At 46.3% G+C, this 23,471-nt stretch overlaps 1 protein-coding gene across 1 annotated transcript in view; it reads left to right on the top strand.

Moving 5' to 3' along the window:
* Positions 1-16,482: 16,482 nt before the first annotated feature.
* The window catches only part of NCBP3 (nuclear cap binding subunit 3), a 228,117-nt gene continuing 221,128 nt past the window's right edge, over positions 16,483-23,471 (top strand). Inside the window, exon 1 of the mRNA XM_069226975.1 lies at positions 16,483-16,668. Coding sequence (XP_069083076.1) covers positions 16,522-16,668 — 147 coding nt within the window. The 5' untranslated portion in view covers positions 16,483-16,521. The remainder of the gene's footprint in view (positions 16,669-23,471) is intronic.

Here is a 23,471-nt window from a genome sequence, read left to right as displayed (position 1 = left end):
GAATTTCGAGGTGTGCTGTCAGAACAAGTCCCGTTAGACCCCAAATTTATTCTTCTAGGAATCCCCAACGATGTTGACTTGCCCTGGGCTCGGCTACTATTCTGTAACCTTGGGCTGGTGGTGGCTAAAAGGGATATCGCCCATCTCTGGGGATCTGAGGTGTGCCCAGCGGTGGATACATGGAGAAGAGGGATGATGGATTTATGATGGCAGAGAAGGCAACATATGCAAATAAAGGCTGCCCAAGAAGGTTTGGGAGGATATGGGGGGACCTGGACAACATACTACTCGCTAGATGTGTAGGAGTTTAGTAACTGTGGGTACACTGGCTTGTGCTACATGCTGCAAATTGCTGATTAATGGGGGGCACAGAGACTGGGATGCCTATGATTGGGGGAAAGACCAGGAATTGTTATGCTTCAGAATATGTTTTTTGTCTCTGTGGACGGATGGAGGTGGGAAGAGGGTTGTTTATTTGTACTTGTTTCCTACAATAGGGATGCTGCGGTGAGCTATTACTGTGTACTTCTTTTCTGGATATGGTATGCACCTGTTGAAAACCAAATAAAAAGGATTTAAAAAAAAAATTAAGCTACAGGAAGGTGACAAGTAAAGCTTTAAAAAGGACCTTCCACTGTGCAGCAACATGTGTCATTGTGTTTTTAATAACTTTTGAACTGTTTGAGCTAGAAACAACATTTTTTTCTAAAATCTGAAGATTATGCGGCAGTTGATGAATTAGGTGGCAAATGAAGCAAATCTACAATGAAGCAAAAATCGCTGCGGCTGCACAATCACATAATTGGAGTGGCCCTGGCTATAATAAGATTATAGATCTGGGTATGTGTTTACACATACAATAGGTATGTGGGCTGATAAACAAAGGGATATTGCAAATGTATGAAAGGGAAGAAATCAAAAGACAAAGGAATGGTATTGGAAGAATATTATTCAACAACTGGAGACCACTCACTGAAACTGTATGGTACACAGTAATCAACAATATTTCCGATGCACTTTATACCAGACCAAGAAAAGTGCCAGGATAAAGCCAAGTATTGATGGTTTAACTGATAAAAGATAGGTGTCTTCTTTTTTACACAGTTTATTTTTGGTGTGGTTCTTGTTAAGGTGCAAATTTAGTGTGAATCATGTTTCTCTAGTGACTAGGACTAGGGGTGGGTGGAATTTTTAATTCCACCAGCGGAATTCAAGGAGCTTAGTGATTATGTGTAACTCAAGTGATGCAGAATTACTAGTAAATGAAACTGCTCCATCAGCGGAATTAAAGCAGCACTGTAATGGTTTTTAAACAGGGCTGGAAAAGGGAACAGTCCCTCTATGTTTAAAAACCACTACAGATTAAACTTTAATCTGCAGTGATTTTTAAGCATAGAGGAACTGTCCCTCTTCTAGTCCTGTTCAAAGTACTACTGCAGTGCAGTGCATACCCCTCGGTACCCTTACTTAAGTATGCAACGGCACTGAGTTGTATGCACTAGAGTGGATACCCCTTGGCCCCCTACATACTTATGTCTGGGTACTGAGGGCTATTCACTGCACTACAGTGCAGTTCATACCCCTCGGTGCCCTTACATAAAGATGTAAGGGCAACAAGGAGTATGCACTGCACTGGAGTGCAGTGAATACCCCTCAGTACCCAGACATAAGTATGTAGGGGGCACACTATAGTGCAGTGCATACCCCTCAGTGCCCTTACATAAGTATGTAAGGGCAATGGGGTATGCACTGCACTGAAGTGCATACCTCTTGGTGCTCTTACATAAGTATATAAGGGCACTGAGGGGTATGCACTACCCGGCAGTGCAGCACATACCCATTGTTGCCCTAGTATAAGTATGTAAGGGCACTGAAGGGTTTGCACTGGTGAGGATACCCCTATGTGCCCTTATATACTTATGAGAGGTCACCAAGGGCTATGCACTGTACTACAGTGGCGTGCATAACCCTCGCTGCCCTTACATACTTATGTAAGGGCACCGAGGGGTATGTACTGCACATTGCAGTGCCCACTCCGCTCCTTCAGGGATTTCCATATCATTTTTATGTAATTCTGCTGAATTCTGCAGAATGAAACTCCACCACTTCTGCCCAACCCTATCTAGGACCCATACCCACCATCTATTTACTGATAGTTTACATATTTTTCATTCTGATAGAAGGGATTTAAACCCCGTAGTGACCATAAGATCAAGGAGGAGAAGTCATCTTTGTAAAGGTAGGAGGTCAGCATTGGGAGGAATAACCTAGGGAAATCAATGGGACGTCTGCGGTCCACTCCTTATTTAGGATTTTCCTAATGTGTAATTTCACTTTAGACCAGATTGAGCTGAGCTGGGGACAATACTATAGCATATGTCTAAGGGCTCCTGGTTTATCCAGACAGTTCCAGTATTTGTCAGTATCCATCAGGTCAAGCTTTGCTAGTGTTCAGAATGCTTTATGGGTTCTCCAGGATCTGTACTGTACAAATTTAGAGGAAGTGGGAGTTGGCCAAATGTTCCCGCATGGGATGATGGGTGGGGGTGTGAATGTACGTCAGGTACACTCATATTTATTTGTAGTTTGTTAGTGGTTTTCAATTATTTTGTGGTTAGTAACTTATAAAATTTAGCTGTGGAGCGTTCCCCATGTAGGAGCTGTTGTTCCATTTCAAGTTGGTCCGGCTCATGCAGCTGCCTTTAGCTTTATGTTGCCAAAGTTATTTGGTTTGTATGGCTGAGAATGGAAGTGGGCATTCTTTAGGGCCAAGATCAATACATTGATCCCTTTAATGGACCATTCTTTTCAGTATCGGGGCTTTCCTTATACTTTCATCGTTTGTTTATGCCACAATGATGAAATAGCTAAGTGCTTCATCCTGTGTTGATGGTTGTTGTCTAATTTGTACAAGGCTGAGATTGTGCTATTGATTAAGGATGCAGAGTGTAACATTTTGTATTACTGTAACAGTCTGTATTACTGTGATGGTTGATTCTAAGCGCAGGGGTGTAGAAACTCCTGAAGCCAGGATCTGGGTCTTTGATATTTTTCCACTGCCTACTGGAATCCTGTCTCACATGTTAGGCAGTTTGATACTTGCAGAAATCAGCAACGTTGAGGCCTCCTTCTGTCTTAATCATTGTCTAGGTAGACTCACCAGCTACTGAAACAGTCTTATCCTTAAAGTACAATCTGACTAGCTTTTGACTGCACAGGGCTTTAGTTGGTAATATGTGGCTTTGGCCTCATTAATTACCTACTAGTTAGATTCCTTGCCTTGCAGTGTCTTCTTAGTTTCATCAGATATTATTTCTCGCGTGTCACTGGTTCTAAATATTTCTGACATTTTTTGGACTGATCAACTGTTCCCAAATTCACCTTATTTACTTATGTTAAGCCTTTCAATTTCGTACTTTCCCACTTAATCATTTACCCTTATTTTTTCTACCAATTTTCTTTCTAAAAAGAGTGTATACTTATATTCTTTTCAGGGAATTCTGCAATCTCAGAGATGTTTTCAAAGTCTCATATTGGACTCATCAATCAAAGGTTTTGTTTAGCATTTTTAAAAGAAGGTAAAGTTTTATCACACTAAAGTCGCTATTCCTCTTTAGGACCTGTAGTCCCCTGCTTTAAGTGAAGGTGAGTAGCAGTTCTGCATTTTTACAACTGAATAATAGTTGTTGCTGGTACCATGATACTAGGAATAAAGAAGTGCTTGCTGTACATTGTCAGGATATTGCAAGTCTCAGAGTAGTTCCATAACCAGATAGAGGAATAAATCAATTTCTAAGGTCATGTAAGTTCAAGGTGACTTGCAATATCATTTTACCATACTGCAAAGGGTATGTTGTTCCTTATAATACATGGTCACACCATCACCCATCCCACAAACCACTTAAATATTAGGTATCTTCATCCTTCATATGAAAGAGGTAGTATGAATGCAGATTGAAGAATAACATCTGTAGTGCGAAATAAAACACACCAAAAGCAGTTAGAAATGTGTTGCAAAAACAAATTACAGTCTAACTCAGATAAAATAAAAAGAATGTATCTTAGAACGAGCAGTAACATGCAAAGAGATACTTTTCTGTATTGACCTCCCTTTCCCCTTTGCTGCAGGCCCTGGCAGCAGGCATTATGTCATGACTGAACTGTAATACACTATTACAGTTGAGAAGCTATGTCATTGTCATATTATACAGGAGCCTAGAAAGGTCACAATTCACTTGTAATAAGGGCCTTAGATGCAGGGCTTTATACTGGGATTGAAGGCTTCCACGTAATAAATTGTGCTTACAGGTTTGATGTGTTTAGTGTGATAATCGATCTATGCCTGTGTTTCCATACGTTCCTTTTTTTGTTGCACTGCCCCTCTAAGATCATTCAGTTTGTGCCCTGCAAATCCATGTAATCTCATATCAGTTTCGTCCCAATGGAAGTATGGTGTTTTGGCACCTCAGTCCTTACTTCATTCATGATTGTGATAGTTACAAACTGTTATTAGTAATTTTTAGCATTTATTACGCCAAAATACATGGGTCACTGTGGACAACGAGTCACAAGCAAATAATAAAGAGGAGCCCCTCAAACCAAAGGGACCAGATGGCTTAAACAAAAAACCGTTAGCTCCCCTTAGCGTACGTACAAACCAAAATCTCCTGTGCACTTGTTCAATTTCCACAGCTCACACAATAAAAAACCTTTATACCAAAAATGAACAAATATCGATGCCAAAGTGCTAGAAAAGTATATATACTTGTAATGCTATAAAAAGATAATACAAATTATTAACATTCGAATCATACAACTGAGTTGTTACTAAAAAAAAAAAAAAAAAAAGAAAGAAGTGAATTAGACCAATCAAAGGGCCTCATTATGACTTCAGCTGTCCTTTCACAGGACCGCCGAAGAAGCTGCAGGCAAAAGTCCACCAGTAATGGAGGTCTTTTGCCCGCCATATTAGGAGTGTTTAGCATTTTCACTCGCTGGCCAAGCGGAACACTCATCACTACAAAGATGCCGGCTCGTAATTGAGCAGGCGTCAATGTTGTGGTGCGTCGGGTGCGACAGCACCCATCGCGCGTTTCACTGCCCATAATTCGGGCAGTGAAATGCGCAATTGGGCTGTGCATGGGGGCCCCTGCACTGCCCATGCCAAGAGAATGGGCAGTGTAGGGGCCCACCAGGGTCCCCCGACTCCCTCATTTTGCCAGCCAACACCGCCATGGAAAGGCTGGTGGATGGGGACTCGTAATCCCCCAAGGCAGCGCTGCCCTGGGGGATTACAACCACCGGGACCTCCAGGCTGCAGGCTGGCTGCAGCCTGCCACTGTCGGCGGTTTGACCGTGGCGGCTCGGCAACGATCATAATGGGGCGGTCGGACCGCTCTGTCTGCGGCGGTCCGACCCCCATCGCAAAGGCTGGCGATCTTAAGACTGCCAGCTTTGTAATGAGGCCCAAAGTTTCATTTAACATGTGCACTTCTATTTCACTGTAACTTACTGAATCTTTTTTTTAAATCTAAAAAGGGGCTTTTAGCCCACCTATTACTTACTGCTTGTTAGTAATATTACTCTTCTTTTCTGGCTTCTATTTTGGCAGCGAGCGTGATGCATCATTTCTTGTGTCACTTTCTTTTCTTTTTGCAGTACTTGGAGAAAGTAGGGATTGAAAAGGTTTAATTTGTGTCCGTCCACTGCTCAAGCCTTGTTTGAGGTACTACTTAGTCTATTTTCTGTTAGCATTTTTGTGTAGCACAAACTCGGCCTAAAGATATTGGAGCGCTTTGGATGAGCACCATATAATTTACACAAGGCAAGGCATGTACAAGGTGTTTACCAAGCGTGGTCAGTGTTCTTCTGTGTTCACCAGTAGTAGATGCAGTCTGGGACAGGAGTGTGCATGGTGTTTAACCAGCTTTTGCAAATGGGAGATTTGCACACAGATGTTGGAGTATTTCAACGGCTTGTTTTGCAGCATGATTCACTGGTGTATCCAATGGTTACCATGGTTGCATACACCGTTGGCCAGGGGTGTATACCATATGCCAGTGGTACACATAGATTAATTGTGGGCAACAATACTCCCCCAGGGCACACATTACTTGCTTCGAATGAAAGGGTGTGTGTTAATTTGGCATTAAATACGCGTGATGTGGCAAGATATACTTGTACAACGTCATATTAGACTAGAAGGGCAAGATGCCCCTGTTATGGTACACATGTTTGCAGAGCTTAGTGGTGAGGCCACCTCCTTTTTAGTGCAGAGACCACTTCACAGTGACAATGAGTGTGATGTTACTCTGCATACTAAGGGCGCTTTGATTGAGGTACTATTTACTCTTTTTGTTTGTATATTTATATAGCGCAAACTCGACTAACCTGAAGGTATTGGAGTGCCTTAAATGAGCACCAGCTACATTACACAAGTTCACATTCATTTTTTATGGCACAGGAGATTTAGGGGGTCATTACAACATTGGCGGTAAAAGGCGCTTATCGCCATGCAGAAGACCGCCAAACCACAGCTATTATGACACACATCTCGGAATCCGCCGAAATACAGACACCCACACAACTCCGCCACACCAAAGGTCAGAGTTAAAGTGGCGAAAACAAAACCTCCACCTCCACGCCAACAGAAACACGCCCATGCTATTACGACCCACAAATCTACGCGGCGGTCTTTCAACCGCAGTATTCCATTGGCGGTACACACAGCCGTGCTCAAAATACACACACATCTCCAAAACACCACCACATTGGACAATTCAAAATACACACACTTGATACACATACAAACACCACTCCCACACACCCAACTCAATATAAAACACACACCCACATCACCCACAAACCCCTACGACCAAAAATCAGAAAGAAGGCCAGAGAGAGAGCACAGCCAAGACAACACCGCCATACAGAGGCACACAACACCATCACCCACACCACATCCACGCACAAAACACCACACACCACTACACATCACCACACACATCAACACTCACACCGCCCCACACATCACACACACCACCCCATGTCACGGCAAAGACACCCCTGCTTCTCCGAGGAGGAGCTCAGGGTCATGGTGGAGGAAATCATCCGGGTAGAGCCACAGCTATTTGGCTCACAGGTACAGCACACCTCCATAGCCAGGAAGATGGAGCTATGGCGAAGAATCGTGGACAGGGTCAACGCTGTGGGACAGCACCCAAGAAATAGGGAGGACATCAGGAAGAGGTGAAACGACCTACGGGGGAAGGTGCGTTCAACGGTCTCCAGGCACAACATAGCGGTTCAGCGGACTGACGGCGGACCCCCACCTCCTCCCCCACAACTAACAACATGGGAGGAGCAAGTCTTGACCATCATGCATCCAGAGGGCCTCGGAGGAGTCGGTGGAGGATGGGACACTGGTAAGTCAAATCTTAACTATCATATCCCCCACCCTACCTGCATGCCATCACACGCCCCCACCCTCATCCCCTCCCCTATCACCCAAAATCCTCACTAATGTACTAAGAACACAAACCACCCATCCCAACACCAAGGCCTGCATGACCCAACTAAGCATGGACACCCAGCACTAAAGCATGCCCACTGCACATAGCCAGAACAACCCCCAAACCATCATCACACAAGCCCCCACACAGGAATGCCTGCACTGGGGTACACAGAAACCCACCCATTGCACACCATCAGACACACAAATGCATTAATCATGCTCTTATGCCCCTGTAGGAACCCGAAGGACCGTCACCACACCAGAGGGTCCAGACAACACCACTCCACCCCCAGAAGAGGCCCACAGTGACGATAGCAGCTCTGCCCTACTGGATCCTGATGACCATCCCGGACCATCGTGGGCCTCAGGACAGCTGGTTCCCCTTGCACAGGCACAGCCCAACACTGACCTTCAACCCTCTGGTAACACCAGCACTGCACCCACCCAGTGGGCCCAAACCTCCCTACCCAGGACAGGTCAATCAGCGGTGTGTCCACCACTACAGGGAACCCAGGATAACCCACCACCCCAACAACAACAGGGACCTGGGGGCAGTGGTAGTGGGCACACGGTCCAGAGGACTGAGGCACAGGAACACAGGGGAACTGGGAGGGCTGCTGTGCGACAGGGGGCGGACAGGCCAAGGGAACCGACTCTCCACGAGGCCCTCTCCAACATCATGGGAGCCTACCACCACTCCCAGGAGACAATGGCAACGGTACTGGCCAGGTGTCAGGAGACCCAGCGCCTGCAGGAGGAACAGTATTTGGGGTTCAGGGAGGAGCTCAGGACCATCAGCTCCGCCCTGGGCACCATCGTAGGGGTGCTGAAGGACATACAGCAGACCCTGAGGGACACCGTGGCACTCCAAGGGGCCCCTGACACTAGCATGGACGATGAACTGCCCACAAGGACGCCCCGCCACAGGACCACCACACCAGCACCCCACCCCCTGCAGACGGACAACCACCACGCAAGTGGTCCCTGAGAGCCAGGAACAGGACAGAGCAAGATGGCAAGACCCCCGCCAGGAAATGAGACCACCCTGATTGTCCTCCCACTGACCCACTTTGTTACCCTGTCCATACTTAAACTGCCCCAGCTCCACTTCCTATGCCAAGATGGGCAGTGCACCTGTGAGATTAATAGACTGGACTCTGCCATGGACATTCCTCCGCCATCACCCATCCTCATTTTACAACCCCCTCCTATTTCTGAGCACTTCAATAAACACCCTTGAAACACAAAACAATCTGGAATCAGTCTGTGATATTGTAAATTTGTATTATCAATGACAGAGTCATAATGCATTTCCGATTGTAAAGCCAACATACCTATGTCACACATCACAAGTCCTTGAAGGATGCAAGCAGATGACACACGTTGGTAACCACACCTGTGAAACCGTAATGGAAAGGTACAACTCAGTAACCAAATACTGCTTGAAATCGACAGACAGGATAGAGGTAGACGTGTGAAAGTTAATGTAATGGTAAAAATTAAAATGTTCTCACCTGTGTCTCACTGGAAATATTGCTGTATGACTGACTCCCTGTTGTCATTGTCTTCTTCCTCAGCTTCCTCCTCATCACTGTCCACAGGCTCCACAGGCTCCACAGCTGCCACAACACTGTCATCTGGACCATCCTCCTGCAGAAAAGGCACCTGGCGTCGCAAAGCCAAATTATGAAGCATTGAGCAGGGAATGATGATCTCGCACACCTTCTTCGGTGAGTAGAATAGGGAACCACCTGTCATATGGAGGCACCTGAACCTGGCCTTCAGGAGGCCGAAGGTGCGTTCGATCACCCTCCTAGTCCGCCCATGGGCCTCATTGTACCGTTCCTCTGTCCTGGTCCTGGGATTCCTCATTGGGGTCAATAGCCAGGACAGGTTGGGGTAACCAGAGTCCCCCAATAGCCATACACGGTGCCTCTGGAGTTGACCCATCATATCAGGGATGCTGCTATTCCGCAGGATGTAGGCGTCATGCACTGAGCCAGGGAACATAGCATTTACCTGGGAGATGTACTGGTCTGCCAAACAGACCATCTGAACATTCATGGAATGATAACTTTTCCTGTTTCTGTACACCTGTTCACTCCTGTGGGGGGGACCAGAGCTACATGGGTCCCATCAATGGCACCTATGACGTTGGGGATATGTCCAAGGGCATAGAAGTCACCTTTAACTGTAGCCAAATCTTCTACCTCAGGGAAAATGATGTATCTCCTTACGTGTTTCAGCAGGGCAGACAACACTCTGGACAAAACGTTGGAAAACATAGGCTGGGACATCCCTGATGCCATGGCCACTATTGTCTGAAATGACCCACTTACAAGGAAATGGAGCACTGACAGCACCTGCACGTCAGGGGGGATTCCAGTGGGATGGCGGATTGGTGACATCAGGTTTGGCTCCAACTGGGTACATAGTTCCTGGATTGTGGCACGATCAAACCGGTAGGTGACGATGACATGTCGCTCTTCCATTGTCAACAGGTCCACCAGAGGCTGGTACACCAGAGGATTCCGCCATCTTCTCACATGTCCCAGCTGACGGTGCCTACGAAGGACAACAGCGACAAATCAGTCATTTTTCCTCAAGGTATGTACCCACAGTTACACACAAGACTACACCAATCACAAAACCCTTCCTGTATGTGTGTTGAGTGTAGGCCTAGCTATGTGTGACACAGAGGTAAATGAAGCCATGTGGGCCCCTGAAATGGCGGCTGCCTGACCTCTAAACTGGGACAATGGGATTGTGGGGTAACAGAGCTGGCATTGCACACCGTGGCGGTAGGCGGTCGTAGACCGCAGCGCAGTGCTGCATTGGTTAACATTGGACCCTATGGGTCCCAGGAGCCAATGAACAGGTGCGCCGGCGGTGGTGATGCGCACCGCCGCGGACCTCACCGTCATTTTCTATCCGTTCAATCACTAGATACCTGACCTTCAACAGGAAAGGACCTACACTGCAAGTGCTGCTGTGACCTCAGTCTGGAAGCGACGATGGCTGCTGCGTCTGGGGAAAAGGCCCCTGCCTTCACTGTTCAGGAGTTGGAGAAACGGGTAGACTGGGTCCTCCCCCAGTACACGCTACTCTACGGTCCTCCAGACCAACAGGTTAGTACACAGGGAGCACGTTGTATGGGCTAAGCCTGGGTGGAGAGGGCTGGTTGGAAGAGGGAAGGGGGCAGAGTTCATAGAACATTAATGCATGTGAATGAATGGGCCACATGGCCAGAGTAGGGAGGGGGCCACTCACATCGACGGTGCAGTTGGTAATGACTGTTCCTCTTCCCTTGTGCATGTCATGTAGGTCAGCGCCCACCAGAAGAGGGACATTTGGCGTGCCATCGCCAAGGAGGTCCGGACCCTGGGAGCCCACCAGAGACGGGGCACCCACTGCCGTAAAAGATGGGAGGACATTTGCCGCTGCAGCAAGAAGATGGCGGAGGCTCCGCTGGGGACGGCCTGCCAACGTGGGAGGGGTGCCCGTCGCACCATGACCCCCCTGATGTTCTGGATCCTGGCGGTGGCCTACCCGGAGTTGGATGGGCGCTTGAGGGCATCACAGCAGACACAAGGGGGTGAGTACAACCTCATTCTGCGGACTTTGCGCGCAGTAGAGGGGTCTGGGTGGGGGAGGAGGCCTGTGGGTGTACCTAGGCCAGCCAGAAACACGAAGACTAGGCCCCTCTGTAATGCAGCACATGTGGCACTCTACCTCACCTCAGTATAGTGCCAAGTCGAGGTATAGTTGCCCCTGTGGCATCCGTGTGTGCAGATGTCCACCATTGCCATGTAGGCCATATCCCAGAAATTGCATATGCAGAGGGCAGGAGCACGGCGTAATGCAGGGGACTGCTGTGTCTGTCTTGTCCGCCAACGGTAGCGGTATGCCATGCACTCAACCTGTCTTTCTTCTGTCCCCCCCCCCTTTTCTGCTCTCCCTGTTCTTTTGTACATCAGCATCATCAGGCGGAGGTACAGTGGCACCGGAGCACGAGGGAGCTGCATCCCACATGGCCAGGGAGGGCCACACCACGGACTCTGAATGCACCAGTGGGACAGAGGGCGAGGGGAGCTTCACGTCGGCCACCAGATCACCAACCAGCGACACGGACTCATCCGCCGATGGGGGCTCCCTTGTGGTGGCGGCACCATCTGTGCACCCCACTTCTACAGGTACAGCCGCCACCTCCCCTACCAGCACCGCCCTCCCAGCAGCCCCTCAGCGTTCGCCCCGTGCCCGCTCACCCAGGAGGGTGGCATCACCTTCGCCCCAGGCACCTCAGGCCCTGCCCCTGTCACCCCTGCTGCCCTCAGTGAGGAGGCCATTGACCTCCTCAGGTCACTCACTGTTGGGCAGTCTACCATTGTGAATGCCATCCAGGGTGTAGAACGAGAGTTGCAACACGGTAATGCATTCCTGGAGGGCATTCATTCTGGTCAGGCTGTCCTTCAGCGAACCCTGCAATCTCTGGCCTCAGCACTGATGGCAGCCATTGTCCCTGTGTCTAGCCTCCCTCCTCCAACCTCCTCCACCCAGACCCAATCCCCTGTACCCCAGCCCATCCCAAGCACACCTACAGACCAGCATGCACACAAGTCAGCACACACAAGTAGCTCAAGCAAACATAGGCACCACACAACCCACAGGCACTCACGCAAGCCTCACCCACATACAGACAGCAACATCCACTGCCTCCACTGTGTCCCCCTCCTCCTCTTCTCCCTCCTCCCTCCCAGTCTCGTCTACACACACACCTGCATGCACCACATCTACAGGCACCATGAATCGCACAAGGACACCCAGCACCCCAAGCCGCTCACCTGCACTCACCACCTCCACTCCCATTTACACGTCCCCTGTGTCCTCTCCCAGTGTGTCTGTGACGCCCCCTCCCAAAGTACACAAACGCCGGCAACCACACACCCAACATCCATTCACCTCACGACAGCCTCCAGTACCTGCACCTGCACCCAAAACACCTAAAGTGACACCTCCTACAACCACCTCCTCTTCCTCCACTCCCAGACCCCCTCCAACTACCCATCCCAGTGTTCGTCAGAAACTGTCCCTCTGTAAAGTTGACCTTTTTGCCCCCCCCCTCCAATTCATCAGTCCCGTCGTAGCGCCTCAGCCAAAAAGCCTCCAATACCAGTGGTGCCTGTACAAGGTATGTGGAGTGCACCGGCCACCAGGGCAGGCAGTGTGACCCGGAGCCAAGGCACTGGCAGCCCACCCCCTGTAAAGGCTCTGAAATTGGAGAGTGGACGAAGGGACTGTGTGAAGACTCCTGGTGGGAAAACAACTCACATGGGTTCCAAGGAGATTGGAGAGTCAGCTGTGACTCCACCAAAGGTGGGGAAGGGCCAGAGAAAGTCTGCCCAGCCTGTTGTGAGTATCACGGCGGAGAAGGGCGGCATCATTCCTGGTGGTCGGGACGCCACCGCCAGCACCGTCGTCACTGGTCAGGAGACCACCGCCAGAGTCATAGCCCAGGAGGGCCCAAGTATCGTCACTGGTCAGGAGAACACCGCCAGAGTCATAGCCCAGGAGGGCCCAAGTATCGTCACTGGTCAGGAGAACACCGCCAGAGTCATAGCCCAGGAGGGCCCAAGTATCGTCACTGGTCAGGAGACCACCGCCAGAGTCATAGCCCAGGAGGGCCCAAGTATCGTCACTGGTCAGGAGACTACCGCCACCGCTGGAGTCAGTGCCCAGGAGGGCCCCAGCTGCCACAGCCCAGGTGGGCTATGAGGGAACGTCATGCCACACACCAATGCCCATTCTAGGGAACGTCATGTCACACACCAATGTCCGTACCAGAACCGCCATGGCAAAGCACCGCTGAACAGGGCAAAGACCGCCATGGCAAAGCACCGCTGAACAGTCCAGAACCGCCATGGCAAAGCACCGCTGAACAGGGCAAAGACCGCCATGGCAAAGCACCGCTGAACAGGGCAAAGACCGCCATGGCAAAGCACCGCTGAACAGGGCAGAGAACGCCATGGCAAAGCACCGCTGAACAGGGCAAAGACCCCCATGGCAAAGCACCGCTGAACAGTCCAGAACCGCCATGGCAAAGCACTGCTGAACAGGGCAAAGAGCGCCATGGCAAAGCACCGCTGAACAGGGCAAAGACCGCCATGGCAAACCACCCACTGTAGAGACTTGAGAGACTGTGGCTTTGCACTCCCCAGCATGGTCCAGTGGGCAAGCCACCCACTGTATAGACTTGAGAGACTGTGGCTTTGCACTCCCCAGGATGGTCCAGTGGGCAAGCCACCCACTGTAGAGACTTGAGAGACTGTGGCTTTGGACACCCCAGGATGGCACAGTGGGCATGGAGCCCAGTCGTGGATCTGGCTTTGCAGTCATCCGGCTGAGGTGCCCGCCCTTCCCTTCCGCCTGAGGTGCCTGTAGTATTTCTATCTGATGCCCCGGCAGTGTTCTCTCCGATTGTGGTCAGGTATCATTTGTGGGCCTCGCCCATGCATTTTTGGACTAGTGGTGCACAGACATTGATATGTACATATCTGCACTACTTCTCGTAACGTATATATTTCTGTCTGATTTTCATATATATCTGTATATTTTTGCAAGACATGTATATTGATACATTACAATGTTTGAACTGATTTCGCTTTGTCTTTGCATTCTTCCGGGGGGATTGTGGGTTGTTACTGTGATTTTTGTGGATGCATTGGTGTGTATGTTGTAATATGCAAGGGTGGGGGTGTTTCGTGGGTGTCCCCCTAACTTTTGCCTCCCCCATGTCGTAGGTGCAATACTCACTGTTGTCTTTGGCGCCTACGTAGATGGTGGTCGTAGAGGAGCAGAAAGACAAGTGCAGGGTGTATTTGGAGTTCCGGCTCCATGGAGTCCTCCTTCCTCGTGGGATGTGTTAAGGTGAGCGTGTTCCCATTGCAAAAGCTGTTTCCGCCGTGTTTTTATCCACAATGAATCCGCCCCGGAAAAGGTGGCGGATTGGCGGGTTGTGATACTATGGGCGGTACATTGTCTTCCGCCTGTCTGTTGGCGGTGACCGCTGCGCTGCTTGTCTGTACCGCCGTGGCGGGCGGTGTGTTAAAGTAGCTGTCTTTGTTGGCGGTTTCCGCCAGGGTCATAATTCCCTTTTTTTTTTCCGCCAGCCTGTTGGCGGTATTACCGCAGCTTTAACACCGTCCGCCAGGGTTGTAATGACCCCCATAGTGATTTGCCCAAAATCACATAGTGTTAAGATGACCCCATCCCTGCTTCTTTTAAATAACTGCCCTGCAGATAAGGACTTTGGGCGGTGAAAGCAACTTAAATAGCATAGAATTACATGGATAACTAACGCAGAACTATTTACTTATTTTCTGCAGGGCATTTGGACCAGCTTAAAACTCAACCTCTTGGTGCTTGGAGCTGAGAAACAAACTCTGTCATTGACTGCGACATAACTCTTTTATTTTATTTATTTTCAGCCATGTTGCACAGATGCTGCGCTGTGCAACATGGCTTAAAACACATTGACAAAGCCCATAGATTTTGCATAGGCGAGACCTATTGGCTTTGCCAATGCTTGTTGTCAGTGCAATAAATATGTGCAATACAAGTCAATTCAAACAAGTTGTTATATGGCGCCTCACTTTTTAAGGCTGGCCTAGTAAGCATCATAATATGCAAACGTTCATATGAAAATACATACATATATTCATATACACAAGGGATTTAGTTTATCCCTCTTCATCCATTGGACTACTTAGGTGTCAGTTACATTTTGCTTCAACCCATCACAGCATACACCATTGCCTAATGGGTTTCAGTACGAATCTCGAGCCAAAACTGTGCCGAACTTCATGTGGTTCCTGCCTGCCATCCTCACTCTAACCTCATGTGGCTTCTGCCTGCCAACCTCGCTCTAACCTCATGCACAAAGAGGTAAAAACTAAGCATTAACATTTGAAGAAAAAGGTGAGACAGGTGGCCATTTAGTGGCTGATTTGTATAAAGTGAAACAAGAAAACCTGGATTAATCGTGACTTCCTGCTTAACAAAATTGTGTGAGTTAGGCAACTATTTTATTTTACCAATCCTCTTTAATCTTCAGTATTGCATATCTGCACTATTGCACGTGAAGTCAGAATGTTCATTTCATGCAGTTCAGATTCTAGCATGGGCCAGTAGTGCCACAGTTATTATATTAAGCCACTGCTCGTCAGACGCATTACAGTCATGTTCCCCGTTGGAATATAAAATGCAATCATTTCCCAAAAACCAATAGATCTGGTCTCGGCAGCAATGCACTTTAAAAAATATATTTTCAAGCATATGTAATACGGAATAGCATTTGGCAAAACATAAAATATACAAAATTAAAAGAGTAGCCTAGGCAAGCCACATCTGGTAGTGAACTGAACTCTTTTCTAGAGATGGACAAGCTAAAAAAATTAACAGGGCGATCCGAGCCAAGGGTCTGGCTTTGCTCTTAAAACCCTTGTGCGAGCTGAGCCCTGAAAAGGTTTGCCATGTACACAGTACAACAACCAACACGTAAATATAATGAAGTCGCTTCAACATTCAAAAAAGTTTTATTTTGTTTATCATTTAGAATCTTTCATTTTAATACAGTACATAATAGTACTGCACGAGAAGTGTTTCTTAAAAGTGATACTTTTTATGCATGAACTTGGAGCTGTTCCTGTCGCCAATGCCATTAATGAACTGCTAGGCAAGACACTTATCAGGTGAACATTAAATGTGGCCAATAATCTTATAGACAGAGCAACATTATAGCCTATAACATCAAACACACCAAGTTTTTGTACATCTGGCATTGTCACTTCTCTCTCTCTCTCTCTGTGTCCTGTGGTCCTAGCTTCCGCCCTCTCTCTATGGTCCCTGCTCCCTGTTCTCACGGTCCGCTCTAGCCGTCGGCCGCTCTCGTTGCTCCATGAGCGGCGCTCTTGCCAGTCACCACCGAAGCTCGTTGGTAGCCTTGAGCAGCGATGGCGGCTGTGCGGGGCCTGGTGATCTCTGTGAAGTCAGAGACTGAGCTTGAACCCGAGCACAGCCCGGAACGGGAGCCGGAACCCATGGAGGTGGAGGAGGGCGAGCTGGAACCTGCCCGGCGCTCTGTCAAGGAGCTTGTTCCGGTACGAGCATTGCACTCTGAAACTGTGAAATTGTTTGGAGCAGGGATGAGACTATACAGATGGGAAGACAAAACAACATAAATAATGTGTGCGGTTTCTGGTATTTGGGATATAGCCAAGTGATAGGCAAGGCGCAGGGTTCGGGATTCTTGAGAAGTGTCAGAGCAGTAGACCTTTATTCAGGTGGGAAAGTACGTTTAGATCGGGTTTGCCTATGCACCCATGGAGTGAGGCTGTGATGTGCTCAGGGGTAGGCATACGTGTATGGTGTGACACTATATTTCATTTGTATAGCTCATTTGTGCTACTGGCACGGGCTGTAGGCGCTGCCGCCTTACAGTGTGAGGCATGCAGTGGCATGTATGGTTAATCTAATCTGTACAGTAAGTTGGAGGATGTGTTGGAGAAATAGATAAGTGCTTCAGCGGGCTTGACGCTATGTTTGGCTGATAGAATGACTGAGAAGTAGCGTTCAAGGGAGAACCAAGCCAGCCGTGAATCAGAAGCATACGTGCAAAGCTAGGCAGTTCATGAGAGAATCTGGGAGCGTGCTCCGGGTGTGTAGTTTAGAAGGTAGTTGGCAGGATTGCCATCGTTGGGCACAGTTAAAAGCTATGTGTTTGGAAACAACTGTGCACTGATTGCGATGAAGTGGTCATAAGGAAACCTGTTTTAAATAAATATGCAGATGGCCGCACTGAAGACAAAGTGGATATTCCTGATGTAGACTTGAAGCGTGTTCCTTAGTTTTCCTTTGCTTCCTGGGAAAGTCCAGATTTTTTTGTGGGGGTTTTGATTTAAAGCTGGATCTTCGAGCAAATGTTAAGCCTGGTGGGTCCCATACCACGCAGATAGTTGATACATTTAGGAATGGTAGGATAGGGACTGTGACAGGTCAGAATATGCAGAATGGGTGTGTGACTGTGTGTGAGCCTAGAGATGAAAATGTACTTTTAGTGTGAGCCATGAATAGGATCAGTTCTGAAAATTAATGGGGTATGAGGATACTGACGATGCCAGAAAGTGGATCTGAATCCAGGACATTACATTTAGAAAACATTTGGTAGGCCGTAAGATATGTGATGAGGCTTGGTGATGCTCAAGAGGTGCCAGGCTAGTCAGTGTCAGGGATGGGGATGAACCTAGGGTGCGAGACTATGGATGGGATTAGTACTGGAGATGGATCAACATGTGAGGCTGGGTCATAGCTGCTGTAGCTCAGTGGTGTGAGGCTAGGGATGTGGTCAGGGTTGTGGATGCAACATTAGGGTAAGATACTGCACATAGGGTCCGGGCAATCGGTGGCCCTTTAAGCAGTGAGGCTAGGCATGACATCAATGTGCTGGAAACTTGTGAGGGGGAGAGGACAGCGGTTAATTTGTGAACAAATGAGTGCCAGGGCCCTTGTCAGGAAGCCACTGTAGTTTGCACCACTTATTGCCCCTGACATCTCTGCCAATGACAGTACCAACACAACTACAAACCATCACACTCCTTCAAGTGTGACAATTCAGAATATTCCAGGCACCCTAAGCTATATAAATAGCTCTGGGCACGGGTATTAGTGATTTTTGAATGTATATTGTGTCAATAAACATCTGCTGTTGTGCTGATCTGTTAATTAGGCAAACAGCTCATAAGTGACGGTGCTGATAATTAAGTGCAGCTACTGAGCACCGAGAACCACCGGCTCAAATTAAGCACGGAGGAGGCTAGGCATTGGAGCAGAACCGTAGCTGCTCTTCTGTTGTCAGAGTCTAATTATTATGAGATCAAGGTTGGGGGTGTGTGGGGCTAAAACAGGGCTAAAGCTGGTGATGCAGCTTGGGATGTTATTGTAAAAGTGGGTTCAGACTCTGTCTGATTCAAGATGATTTTCCAAAAGCTTGGTTCAGTGTTAGGACACTCCTTGACCTGTCAGGCTAGCAATGGAGTCTGCAGTGGATGCTCCGGGGGTGTGGTTAAAAATAACGTTGGTGGCAGATGCAGCATGGTGGGAGTCTACGAGTAGGGTCAGACCCGGGGATGCTCCTTGCAGTGAGAAATACATTTTAAAAGTTAGGCCTTGAATGTACATGGTTTGTAAATCTTTGAATGATGTCTACAATGGACCCACCCGAATGGGAGTGAGGTTATAGATGGCTAAGGGCCGTTTGAGGCTAGTGCTTGACTCGGAATCCTGGAGTGAGACTAGACATTGTTAATTGGCTTAGATAAATAACTCTCTGATTTTGGGGATCCATCTGGGTTTTTTGTTCCCGCTTACTGCCCCCCTCAAAATCGTAAACATTTCTTTTTTGACTAAACATTTGGTTATTCCTTTAGCCACTCAAGAACAAACAAAAAGCGACCATAAATTTCTCTTATAAGTAAATTGATCAAGGGAAGGCACATGTAAGAGTACAAAAAAAAGTTGAGGGGAAAGAAATTGACCAATGCTGATTCCGCAGCTTGTTTGTAGTCAAAAGCCAGAGCCAAGAAGTTGGATGCTTTTTCACAGTCTTAGACTGAGCATTGGATATCTCTTGTGAGTTACGTTGGGCAAGGACCACAGTCTGGCATGACCATGTCCACTTCACACACAGCTAATTATATTTTTCTGTAGGGAATTTTAGCTAATGCACCTGGAAAAGATATTGTATTTTTTCCTTGTGATTTTCATTATGGGACCTTCAAAACATGAGGTATTTTGTCTTCATTTTTTTTCTCTGTGTGGAACCGTCTCTGCGTGTACTTTACCATTTATCTTATGTGTGTCTGTTTACTTCTAAGAACCATCTCTATTTATTTTGAAAGTAAACATTCAAGTGTAGATGCCCATCATTCTTAGATCTACCCAATTTGGCTGGATAAGACTGGAAGTGAGGTTCTAAGGTTTACAAATATTTGCTCTGATTACACATTGTCGTCAAAAAAGGTAATTAATGTTAGATCCCAGAGCAGTCCAGTATTCCAACAGAATTGCTTCATCGCATCTCTCTCTGTTTTTCTAGCATTTAGGGAAAACGATTTCCTAATGGAATAGTGTCATGTTTGTGCCTGATAGGTGCCACAGTTGGTCTCAGAGATGTGGCTATTTTATAAAATATCTGCTTGTCAACAGGGCGAGATGCTTTAGAAATATGCTTGCCCTGTAACAGATCCATATGTCTGATTTGATGCCATCCTGTAAGTGACAGATTTTTGCTGCATTCTCATTATATCAGAGCTCTGATGGTAGTCTCTCTGGCTGTGTTAGGTTTCACGTAATGTCAGGTTTTGCATTTTAGCAAGGGCATAATTATACTATTTTCCTGATTAAACCAGACTCTGACTATACTAGGGTTCTAGTTATATCAAATCTTTGAAGTTCACAGTCGGTGTGTAAAAGCATAATTATGCATGGGTTTCATTTTGTCCAGTGGTTTAATCATGGTAATGCTTTGAATATGCAAGCACTTTCATTAGCTATAGTTTAGTGACTCTAGCAGATTTCTGGTTATATTGTTGTCTGTTTTCTTACCTTCGTTTCTGATGAAGTTTATTAAGAAATGCTCTGGATAATTTATTCTAATGCATGAACAGATTACACACACACAAAGCACAGACAAGAAAAAAGCAAAACACTAAACTAAAAACAGCACATTTTTTTAAATAGAAAGAACCAACCTATTGCAGAAGATGAATACCAACGATGACTGTATACACAAAAGGTGTAACTAAGGAGATCAAACTACTGCCAACCAGATACCTAAACAGAAAAAATATAGCAATACAGAACACAGTCATTTCCTTATTCATCTCATGGTTGCTCCCAGTACTTTAGTTGCGGATGGTGCAATTTAAAACATGTGGGTACACATAGGCTGGACTTAGAAGGGCAGTCTGGGCAGTACTCTCCTTTTGTACTCCTCTTCGGACATAGACTCTCCATCTCCTACAAAGAACGTCTTTTTTGGGTGTTGGAGAAATCTATTCAGGTAAGTGACGCTCTTTCAATCTAGACACACCGATTCTGGGAACACATGCGTACTCGACTACAACAAGGCCGCCTATTACAGACTGCTGAAACTGTACAAAGCTCGCCTTGGAATCTGGCGAACAGTGTTTGAAAACAGCATAAGCATTAAAGGACGCCAAACCTTCTTGTTCCAGATATCTGACTTGTGGGCAGCATTGTACTGGTCCAACCATTTGGTCTTCTGTATCTGCTCCTCCCATGTGCTTGTTGTAGTCTAAAATGTGCACAGGATTGTGCGTTTCTGCTACCTCACCCCAAAAAGTTACAGGTGAATTGATTTCATTGTGATTAGTTGTGGACATCTGCCTGAAAATTTCAAAGCAAGAAGTTCATTACTACACAAGGCTCCAATCTGTGCCTTTTGCAGAAAGATCTTTAGGGTAACTTTTATGGTTAGAGCAGATTGTGACACGTGGCACATTGCCCACTTTGAACAATTCCTTAAATAATTGCACACCTGTGTATAAGTTGTCCACATATAACTTGTGACCTTTATTAAAAAAGTTCTCTGGCAAGTTCCCAAACAGTTTTTTTCACTGACTTCAAAAGTGGAAGGGCAATTTGGGGGATCAATTGAAGAATCCCTACCAATATGCATATCCAGTGGCAGGAGTACATTTCCAACCTTTCTCAATATGGGAAACGATTAGAGAAAAACTGGTGAAAATCCTTAAAACATGCATTTTAGTAAGTTTGCACAGACTCAAAGGCATTCCAGTGCTGGAACTATTGCTTACTGCTTCCTTCAGCCCCAGTATGTAGATCTGTGGAAAGGTGGCAAAATAAGGACTTTTCTACAGTAGGGCTTGAAAAATGCTAGTATTCAAGCCCTACTATAATAATGACCCTGGCTCTTACATAATGAGATGGCTGCCATAATTTGTCGTCGCACTGCATGGCACTAAAGGTGCAAGTAGATTTTTTACAGGACAAGTAGATTTATGAAGCAACCTGTCCCATGGACAAGTCGATATTTAATTAAATTCCACTCCCTGTTGCCTGTAACAAAATACCGGTCTACAATCTTTAAACCAGTGAATGACAATCCACCCTAATGTCTATTGGCTTTACCATATGGTTTTGACAATAAATCAGTCAAGCTTGCTGTCTTTGTTATAACCTTTCATAATAAACATGTCAGACCTTCTGTCACCTCACATAACTTTCCCATATGAATGAATTAGGCCTCTTAGGCCTTTATCATTAGCTTGTCATCGACGTCCGCTCGTTTTAACAAAGCTAAAATTGTCTGCACGTATGGTTTGTTAGAGTGGGAAATCAGAGTGGGAAACCAACACAAAACCCTTGCCTTCTACAGTAATCTGCGAAGATTAATGAAACACAGTACGGTTTACAAGTTTTATTGCAGTATATAACAATGTGTCATTAAGGGCCTATTATCTTTAACACATGATGTTCACAAACAAACGTGAGACCGTCTGCATTTATCAGTAATTTTCAAGATAAAAAGAATAGACTTTTAGACTCTGAGATTTTTTTCCTAAGGAACCAATCATTCCTGTAGCCTTTAACACAGGCTTTCTCACAAGGGAACTAGCAGTATTAAGTCATAAAATTACAAATATGTATAAAATTACAGTTGGCAAAACAATATGCACCCTTCCTAAAATGAAATTCTGAGAATTGATCTTCTACAGCGAGAGTGTGTCACAGGGAGGTAACCAACATCAAAACACTTATGTATCCTGGTAATCTATGAGATGCCCTGCACAAAATAGATGTCTACGAGCTTTATCATATGCTTTTCATAATTATTATATCCTGCTTTTCACCTTTGTTATAACCTTAACAATAAACAGAACTACTTACGGCCTTGATCAGTTGCTTGTCACTATACCAGCGTGGTCTTATTGTGTTGAGCACAAGCTTTCTCACTGGGGAAAAAGTGTAACACAAGCACTCTTTTTTTTATTTTTTTTATTTTTTTATTAGTGAAAACATACAACTTCTGCCCAATTAAAATGTGTATTCAAGGGACTCAATATTCGAACAGAGCCAAAGCTCCTCTCTTAGTAGTGGATGTTAAAGCTCTTTTTCAGTTGACGACATAATGTCTAACAGGGTTGTGGAATTTAATAAAATATCTACTTGTCGACAGGACATGTTCCTTCATAAATCTACTTGTCCTGTAAAAAAAAAAAAATCTACTTGTCCCTTTGGTGCCATGTAGTGCGGCGACACACTATGTCAGCTGTCTCATTATCTAAGAACTCTGATAATTCCCTGATTATGCCAAAGGTAATCCTAGAGTAGGATGTGAAATTATGCTAGCAATTTTCTTATTTTGCCACCTTTCCGCAGATCTACATACTGGGCCTGGAGGCAGCTGTAAGCAAAAGTTCCAGGGTTATAATCCCCTTTTGAGTCTGTACAAACCTACTAGCTTGCATGTTTTATGGGTTTTCATCATCTCGTCTCTAATCTTTTACCATATTTGAAAAGGTTGGAAATTTACTCCTGAGAAGGGCAGAAGTATAACTTATTCCAGAGTTGGATAAAAAGTGGTTGGAGTGAAAGTGAACTTGTAAACACTCCATATTTTCACATGAGCAAATCTACAAATGCAATTGCTCATGCTAAAATACAATTGACAAATATTTTCTAGGAGTACGATTTGCTGGTCTACTTCTGTACATTCTTGTGAATTCACAAAATATGTGCATCTGCACTAATGAAAAGACATATACCATGGGTGCACTTTTGAGACTTTCTTTAACAATTGGACCCCTAATTAGGTCTGGCGTTAACAAAGACCTTCCATTTTTAGGTCGAGCATGCAAGC

The sequence above is a fragment of the Pleurodeles waltl genome, chromosome 3_2 (genome assembly GCF_031143425.1).
Source record: "Pleurodeles waltl isolate 20211129_DDA chromosome 3_2, aPleWal1.hap1.20221129, whole genome shotgun sequence".
In the NCBI taxonomy this organism is placed as follows: Eukaryota; Metazoa; Chordata; class Amphibia; order Caudata; family Salamandridae; genus Pleurodeles; species Pleurodeles waltl.
The sequence above is the reverse complement of the archived record's forward strand: the minus strand, read 5'-3'. Positions and strand labels throughout refer to the sequence as shown.